The sequence below is a fragment of the Hyalella azteca genome, unplaced genomic scaffold, assembly GCF_000764305.2.
Source record: "Hyalella azteca isolate HAZT.00-mixed unplaced genomic scaffold, Hazt_2.0.2 contig1977, whole genome shotgun sequence".
NCBI lineage: Eukaryota > Metazoa > Arthropoda > Malacostraca > Amphipoda > Hyalellidae > Hyalella > Hyalella azteca.
In genome coordinates, this window is record NW_025932267.1 from 7,264 (window position 1) to 16,711 (window position 9,448).

Sequence of the window (9,448 nt, forward strand, 5' to 3'; positions counted from 1 at the left end):
GAACACTACTCGAGAAATCCAGGAACTAAACGCACAAATTCAGAACAAAATTACAGAGCAACAGCAACGGGCCTGGCTCGAGTTCCTGGATACACTGGACCACAAATCCAACATCACACAGCTTTACAGAACTATACGCAGCTTACACAACTCAAACAGCAAACAAGAACACACCCACGCAGCAATCACCACCAACACAGACAACATCCCCACCAGACAAGCACAAGCAAACATACTAATACAACACTACGCAAACATAAGTAGGTTATCCAAACACAAAGAAGACAGACGCATCAGACGCAAACAACAATTTCGACTAGAGCCAACAGCTACCCTAGCCACTACAAACGACACCAAAAGGGTCATACAACAAATTAAAAACTCTTCCGCTGCTGGGCCCGACAAGATTACAAAAATACACCTTAAACACCTTGACCCGCACGGAATCACGACATTTACAAACATTGCCAACTTCTACTCACACTCCAAAATACCATACATCTGGAAAATTGGCAAAATAATCACACTCCTCAAACCCAATAAACCACCCACTGAGGCCGCCTCATACAGACCAATCACACTCCTCTATACACCTTCAAAAGTCATAGAGCTCCTCATACTGAACACAGCCACTCCGCACATTACACTTTCTCCAACACAACACGGATTCAGACCTCACCACTCGACCACAACACTACTCACAAATCTCACACAAGGCATAAACGATGGCATCAACTCCCGAAAATCCACTCACAGAACACTACTGCTTACAATAGACATCAGTAATGCCTTTGATGCCATCCCCCGCCTCCCCCTCACAAATGAAATTTACAACACCAAACTACACAACAACAGCAAACGCTGGCTTGCTAATTACCTATCAGGCAGACAAGCATACGTACACTACTCAGTCAAGTCATCACACACATCACTGATACCCAATGGAGTCCCACAGGGCTCCGTCCCATCACCCTCACTCTTTAATCTATACATGCACGACATACCTGAACCACCTCCAAACATCCACATTGCCTCCTACGCAGACGACGTCACAATAACATCCACTCACCCATCCGCAGACATATGTACTCAACCAGCACAAACATATCTCAACACTTTATCCCAATGGCTTACACTGAACAGACTCAATGTTGCTCCTAGTAAATCCACAAACACATTAATGACCAGTCACACAAAGGAGCACCAAAACAGACCAAACATCACATTAAACAACACCCTGATCCCGCACACACACGAAACGAAAATATTAGGGGTCACTCAACATCTCCATGACATTCGGTCCTGACATCAACAACATAAGGAACAACGCAAACATCAGACTCAACTCACTTCGGGCCCTAGGCGGTACCAAATTCGGCAAAAACAAATAAACACTAGCATCCACATTCAAACAGTTCATGGCTTATGCCAGCCCCGCCTGGGCGCCTGCACTATCCAACACCAACATACAGAAACTCCAAACACTACAAAACAAAGCACTTAGGATAGTCACAGGCTGCACACAATGCATCCCCATCGATCACCTTCATGCAGAAACAAAAAAGTACTTCCCATAAAAGCACACCCCGACATTAGAGGAACACAGTTCTTAGCCGCAGCCATAAACAACACAGAACACCCATGCCACTACCTACGCGAACACCCACCTACAAACAGACAAATAGTGCAGACCCCACACAGATACTACACCAACAAACTAAACACAGTACCCCCACCCCAGGGCAACACCAGCACAAAAAAAAACATTTACACACAATTATGACACTTAGAACGCTGGAGCTGGCCGGCAACAACAAAGTCCTTGGACACCCACCACCTGACATAAGCAGCACAGAAACCCAGCTCTCTAGACTGGAGAGAGTACATCTAGCTAGGCTGCGCTGCGGCCACCACCATTCACTACAAACATACGCAAACAGAATAGGCCAAGCAGACACAGACTCCTGCCAGAGAGCTCCCCACACAATCACTCACATTCTTCTGGAATGTCCGCTCTGTCAGGACCTCAGACAACACTACCACATAACCTCGGCTACAGCTCTGGAGCGACCCCCTGTCGGCGGTGTCGTGCTTGCGCGAGGGGGTTCTCTTATAAAAATGAGACCGGGGAACCACCACAACAACGTATCGAGATGTTGCGTTAGATTGGCTCACAGGTGACAGGACTGTGTAACCATATTACGTGAGAACTCGAGAGAAAGTTTTTGCTATACTCAACCACTCAGCGTCGTTAATAAAAATCTGTGCACAAAGCTTGAATAATTTTGCTACAGAAGTTTTCATGCTGGAATTTTGAGCGTGATTAACTATTATTTGTGTAACTGCCTGGCTCTAAAAAGAATTTGTAGATATTTGGCAACGTTTACACCATTTAACTGTTACAATAACATCACGTGAGTAAAATGTGAAAAATTGCGACGCAAGACAAGCTTTTAGAGTTGAAGCGTGATTTCGCGTCCAGTGTGCTCATTTACAACCCGAGAAATCATGACTATTGCGTAGATGTTCATAGGAAATATAAACCGCTGAAGGAGGGAAATTCTAATCTTGTACGTGCATTGGTCATTGTAAATATGAACGATTGAACTTAAGAAATGTAAGAAAGTATTTCAAATTTATTTTCATTATCATTACGTACTCGTGTACATTATTATTTTTTTGTTTTGGAGTTTAGGTTATAGTTCGATGCCTAGACTGCTAAGAATTTTTTTCAGAACTGTTCCAAAGCTACGATGAGTGTTTAGGAATCAGGGAGGCAATGAACTTGGGTAATTCAAGCTTTATTCAACAAAGGCCTAGTTTAGAAGAATAAAACCTATATAAGATGCATATCAACACAACAAAGTGTTGCGGGCGAGCAGGCAACACAAATAAGCTACCCCAACGAGATGGCGAAAAAGCATGGTAACTAAATTAACAGTCGTCAAAAGTTCCATTAGTAAAAGCGTACTAAAAATAAAATGCACGGGCGAACAAGCGAACTCTTGAGAAGTACATCAGTAATCCTAGGTAGCTATCAGACCGGAAATGTGAAGTTGAACATTAACGAACAGTAGATTCGGTTGGTCCCATCCGTACGTCACCGGTGTTAACGCCGGGACGCCTGTCGGAGACCACCACTGCCGTACTTCGGATGGACTATCATGATCCCTTCCCTGAAGAACATAGCCTACACCACTTCTTGACTGTAATATTATCAGCCGCACGCCACCAGACAGATCATATACATTGAATTAGACTAATCAGCCCACAGGAAAACAGCCTGACGTCGTATGGCCCAGCGTCGTCTGCCAATACGCGAAAAAAATTTACACCACCCGGACGGAGCGCGCCGGAGCCGTTCGTATCTGTCCCGTGGGTCGAATCAGCCTACGGTCGAACGGCCACGTGTCGTACGACGATAAATTTTGGAACAGAACTATGCTATCTGGAACCTAACCCCAGATGCTGTGAATTAAAAGTTACGTAATTTAACGAAGCTGCGGAAGTCGCTCGTCGAAGGACGATAGATTTTGGAACAGAACTATGCTTTCTGAAACCTAACTCCAATGTTGTGAGCGAACAGTGACCGTCTGGTGGTGCACATCAGGATGCATGCAGTTCCACTGGCGACCTGGGCTGGTTGGTCGCAGTCCGTTGTCCGCAAGTTACAGTTTGAGCTAAAATCAGAGTATGAAGTGATGATTCGATGTAACGTTCAGTGGTAGACAACCATTACTCTCTGGGCTTGTCGCTTCATATTATGGAGGCGTAAAGTTTTATAACCCGAGAAATCGTGGCTATCTCGTAGATGTTCAAGGGAAAAATAAATCGCTGAAGTAGGGAATTTCCAATCTTGTACTTGCATTGGTCATAGGAAATTTGAATGCATAAACGTAGCGAAATACAAGAAATTATCTAAAAATTTATTTCCATTGTCATGTACATTATTATTTCTGTTTTGGAGACGAGTTTGTTGTAGTTCGATACCTTGACTGCTAAATAAATTTTGTCAGACAGAACAGTTATGAATCTATGATGAGTGATGAGGAATCAGGGAGGCAATAAACTTGGGTAATCCAAGCTTTATTAAACAAATGCCTAGTTACCTGGAAGAATAATAACCGATATAAGATACTTATCAACACAACACAGAACAATATAACATTAAATAACAAAAGCAGCATTTAATAGAGACTAAGGTTTAGAAAGTACATGTGCATTATACAACAGGAAAGAGATATCCGTTCATACTGGATACAACATAGAGACTGCAAACAAACGTCGGTTTCTCACCACATTACGTTTGATGTGACGTAGTAAAACTAGTTGTTCTTTATTACGACATTCTCCCATTCCGAATTTTTTTGCTAAAAACAAACTATCAGTCACAAGTTACAAACTAATATAACGCAACATAGAAGTGACCATCATTACAAGAAGAGTATTTATTTATTCGCTTCTTCGTCTATTCATAACCATAACGCTCAGGAGGTCTTCGTGTACGAGTTGACTTTGGGATTAAAGAAGACGCTGGCTTCTCTTCTCGCTGCAAGGCTCCGAAGACACGGGTAATGGGTGTGCAACATCCTGCGGTGGTGCAGGTTGCGGGGATGACTCAGTAGGACTGGGAGTGAGATCCTGACAATGTCAAGTCATCTCAAGCTGCTCACGGTAATTTCCGTTCTCCATCGAATGATCGAAGATTGTTTCTCGAGTGGTGATTTTTGAGGACATGGAGCTGGATCTTGTACCGATACAGTTGACTCTCGCCCGTCTCGGTATTCCACATGTGCGAAGGTGGGATTGCAGTCTATCAAGTTTACTTACTAACAAGTGGCTTGGTTTATGCGAACGTAGCGGCGGAGCAGGACCGGTCCGCGTGTCATCAGCCAGGATAAGAGGGAACGTCCGTGAGTTGACCGTCTTTGGAAATTAAAAAAAAACGCTCGCGCGAAGTTGAAATCGTAGCGGTAGATAGCAGAGACCTCACTGAGTGTAATGCGTCCAGCAATACCATTTCCCAATAGTCAACAGCTAGTTTGAGAGCCTCTAGTTTCAGAGCTATCGCCTTTCAAATGATCCCGTTGTAGCGCTCACATTGGTCATTCCCAGTACTGTGAGTGTGGCCCTGTGGCTACAGTTCGGTGAGTACCAGGATTAGACCAGAGAGGTGCTGGTCCGATCCCAGCTCTGTGCGCCAGTTTCTGGTCAGTTCTTTGCTTAACCGCCAGGCTGTTGAGCAAAACAGAATTGGAGCAGTGAGTTACGCGTTCGTAACCGCAACCAGCTGTGAATGTTCTGCGATGTTAAAGAACGGCCTAATAAACGCTGAAACCGCTACATGTAGTTGTCTGACTCGTCGCGAATCTTTTCTGGGATAAATCCACGTAGTAGACACGTGGCCAACAAAATAATTGAATTCCATGCAGTAGACATGGCCTGTAAAACGTAAAAATATACAATTTACAAGCAGTTTTTCCATTGCATAACTGACATGAAAAGAGCCGAAAGCAAGCAACTCGTAAATCTTCGTATCAAAAAATGGCGTTCCAGGCGTGAAAATTAGAACAAAAATTGCTAATTATTTTCTTCCATTGAATACAGATTAAAGATAAGATATTTCATACCTCCTTACTCTTGATCTTCGTTTGTTGAATATGCCCAAATACTCACTCATGTATATGTACAGAATTAATATTTTACAGGAAGGTGACCGTGGAAATATGCTTTACTCATTTTTCAACTTTGGCCAACACATAAATGATGAAGGTCGTTTTGTTCACTTTCAGAAGAGAAATAGACTATTAGAAAAATAGAAATATAGAAATACAGAAAATAAATTAAATAGAAGAGAAATACACTATTGATAGTAGCATAATGATGATACCTATGATAATAAAAATAATTTCGATGATGCTTTGAATAATCACATTTCTTCTACAAATAAAAACTAAAACTTGATCTTCGTCAACACAAAACCAGGTTCTTATAAAAACTCTGGTGAGTGCAACAACAGTACACACTGGCACACAAAGAAATATGTGTACCTATAGCACAAAAACTGGTGAGTGCAACAACAGCACACACTGGCACACAAAGAAATATGTGTACCTATAGCACAAAAAAATAGAGCGGATATAACAAAATTAATTGACAATGGAGAGCCAGTAAAATTATTAAAATATTCAGATAGTGTGAGGGGCAAAGACTTCCTTTAATATATTTTATATCAAGGTAAATAAATGAAGGGGCTATATTTCAAAGCCGAGCAGAGCTAAGCAATATAGTCATTAGTGGGAATTTATGGATGTTTCCCTCTTGGTGAATAATGTCGGAACAATATTGATAAAGATTTAATTTTTTTAAACAAAGTTTATTTTATAAGTTTATTCAAAGTTACGTCAACGTCACACGGCTGGGGATGCTGCAGGAGTAGGGGGCGTGTGTTACCTGGCAGGAGGCAGTCTCCTAGTGTCTCCTGCAGCAGGTGTTGCAGGAGTAGGGGGCGTGTGTTACCTGGCAGGAGGCAGTCTCCTAGTGTCTCCTGCAGCAGGTGTTGCAGGAGTAGGGGGCGTGTGTTACCTGGCAGGAGGCAGTCTCCTAGTGTCTCCTGCAGCAGGTGTTGCAGGAGTAGGGGGCGTGTGTTACCTGGCAGGAGGCAGTCTCCTAGTGTCTCCTGCAGCAGGTGTTGCAGGAGTAGGGGGCGTGTGTTACCTGGCAGGAGGCAGTCTCCTAGTGTCTCCTGCAGCAGGTGTTGCAGGAGTAGGGGGCGTGTGTTACCTGGCAGGAGGCAGTCTCCTAGTGTCTCCTGCAGCAGGTGTTGCAGGAGTAGGGGGCGTGTGTTACCTGGCAGGAGGCAGTCTCCTAGTGTCTCCTGCAGCAGGTGTTGCAGGAGTAGGGGGCGTGTGTTACCTGGCAGGAGGCAGTCTCCTAGTGTCTCCTGCAGCAGGTGTTGCAGGAGTAGGGGGCGTGTGTTACCTGGCAGGAGGCAGTCTCCTAGTGTCTCCTGCAGCAGGTGTTGCAGGAGTAGGGGGCGTGTGTTACCTGGCAGGAGGCAGTCTCCTAGTGTCTCCTGCAGCAGGTGTTGCAGGAGTAGGGGGCGTGTGTTACCTGGCAGGAGGCAGTCTCCTAGTGTCTNTGACACAACAATGTGGGTAAAATGAAACAATGTCATGTGGATAAGAAAGAAATTAAAATCACTACCACAGGCCATGGAAAGTCTCCCCTGATGTCCACAGAGCAAGCAGTCCTCACAACAGCATACAGCCTCGGCAAAGAACAACACGTTCACTTTGAGTTAAAAAGTATACATTTTTCACTGCAGTGGTAAACAAGTAAACACTTTTTAACTGTGATGGGTAAATATGAAAATGGTTCTTTCACTGTGATCAAGTATACAAAAAGCACTTTCACAATGATGGTGTTTTGAAGTGTGATGATAGAAAATATATGATGATGCTTGCAAGTGATAAAAAAGAGATAATGTCATTAAAAAGTAAAAAGCATTACTTGATTGGGATGATAAAAACAGAAAGATCCGTTCTCACCATTGACAAGACCCTGCCAGAGCTGCTNTTTTGAAACAAAAACACAATAAAACAGAGCTCATGAAAACAAAGAAAAACTAAGCTATTATTCTGCTAATTCCTAATCTTTCACAAAATCCATCAATGCCATTATACTTGAGACACCAAATATTATTTGGTATAGCAAACACTTTCTGTAGCTTTATTCTCCTTTCCAAGAATAAAATTATCATGTGATTGCCAGAGACAAAGTAGGTTCAGATCTAACCTGGGGCTAAAATATCAAAAATATTTATGAGTTTGTAACTCTCATCAGCCTATTATATAATTATTGATGGTTTTTCGAGCCAAACACCAACCAATGACTAAACACCAGCTGCTAAGTGTACTTGGCTGCATGGAGCACTTTAGTCACTACAATTACTTGAGCAAGTTTTGTTAGTATGGCCCGAGCTATGCACAGGATCAGCAATAATAAGATAAGACTTACCCACAAGGCAAGCTAATTAGAGAAGCAGGAGGGCTGGAGAAGTGGAGACGTAACATCCATGGGGCTTGACCTTCAGTGTTGAGTACATCACAAAGAACGCCTATGGGGTACTGCCTGCCAGGCAAGGTAGACATGTCATACCAAGCACGGTTTTGTTTTGTTTCTATTATCATAATTAAACAGAAATATTGTACAAAACAAGTCAAGAAATCCCAGTCTGCCTGCTCAAAAATGGATTAAAACACTCAAATGAGCCTCTTTTTACAGTATATTTTTTATATGCCAAAAAATTGGATCACTGACTCACAGTCACTTACATTTTCAAGGGAATCCCATCAAACTCAAGCCAAATCTCATGATCTCGAAATTCAGGAGACACATGCCTTTGAAATGACTTTCGTACCTGTAGGAAAAAGTTGCACAGAACAATTCATCAGTAACACTTCAAATGGGCAAATAATTAGTAATAAGAAGTAATAATTAAGAAAAATGTTTCAAGAATAAAGTTTACAGAACACAGAACATCCAAGTTCTTGCTGAAGCTGAATGGTTTAAATACATTTTCTAAAAAAAATTTATTGGTTTCTATTTAATAGTTTGAGCACTTACTTTTTCCAGAACTAGTGGGAAGTAAGAGACGCGAGGAAGCATGAGGTAGTGCGGGTCAGGTTCACCATACGAGCTGAGATCTTCCTCGGCAAGCTTGATGCATGTGGCCACCCGGCCCTCCCACACCCGCCGTAATATTTCTCCATCTCCAGACATTGACATACTCATGTTTCTTATGAGGAGTTCTTCAAAACCTTTTGAATTTTTGAACTGTTGCAACTAACTTTTCACACTAAATGAGTTAAAATACCTTATAAAGATGAAAAATTCTTCTATGAAAAGTTGAATTAAGCATATGTTAATTCTTTCAATTAATAGTAATTATAAAATATTGGAAGTATGAGAGTGTATAATTGTATATCATGATAGCAAAGAAGTGCATTAGAAAAGTTTGACTGGAAAGTGGACCAAGATGCCGCCAATTTAGGGCAAATTTATGCTGCCATTTTTTGCCCTATAGATGCTGCCAATTTTAAAAATTCATGCATGTCAGTTATGCTTACAAAAAATTGGATGCAGTAATGACATATAAATGCATCATCTTTTATTAGTGCTATTCATAGCAGGAGCTGGAAACAACAGACTTGAAGAAATATAACAGACTTGGAGAAATTTTTAATTTGAAGTGCATTCAACGGAAGACTACAGAGTAATGAGTCTGCCCTCAATCTCTGCTACATCTACCTTGTGGGGTAGCCTGGCCTGTGCAAAAAGGCCAAGTTTCTGGTTATCTTAGCTCGTCAGGCTGAATGACAGGTAAGTCAATGTCACAAGTAAGTCAATGCGGGCTGTCTAGCCTTTCCCTTTTTTTCTTTATATG

At 42.2% G+C, this 9,448-nt stretch overlaps 1 protein-coding gene across 1 annotated transcript; it reads right to left on the bottom strand.

Moving 5' to 3' along the window:
- Positions 1 to 8,015: 8,015 nt before the first annotated feature.
- Positions 8,016 to 8,932, bottom strand: LOC108665938 (autophagy protein 5-like). The gene is made up of 3 exons (XM_018152745.2): positions 8,629 to 8,932; positions 8,337 to 8,422; positions 8,016 to 8,133 (listed from the first exon to the last, which is right to left on the bottom strand). Exons 1-3 carry the CDS (start codon positions 8,794 to 8,796, stop codon positions 8,016 to 8,018), a joined length of 372 nt encoding a protein of 123 aa, XP_018008234.1. The 5' UTR covers positions 8,797 to 8,932.
- Positions 8,933 to 9,448: the final 516 nt, after the last annotated feature.

Coding starts and splice junctions, on each gene's coding strand:
- LOC108665938 (XM_018152745.2), bottom strand. CDS start 8,796: ATGAGTATGTCAATGTCTGGAGATGGAGAAATATTACGGCGGGTGTGG. Junction 8,423..8,628: donor TCCCACTAGTTCTGGAAAAA/GTAAGTGCTCAA, acceptor TTTTTCCTACAG/GTACGAAAGTCATTTCAAAG. Junction 8,134..8,336: donor GATGGGATTCCCTTGAAAAT/GTAAGTGACTGT, acceptor CTTGCCTGGCAG/GCAGTACCCCATAGGCGTTC.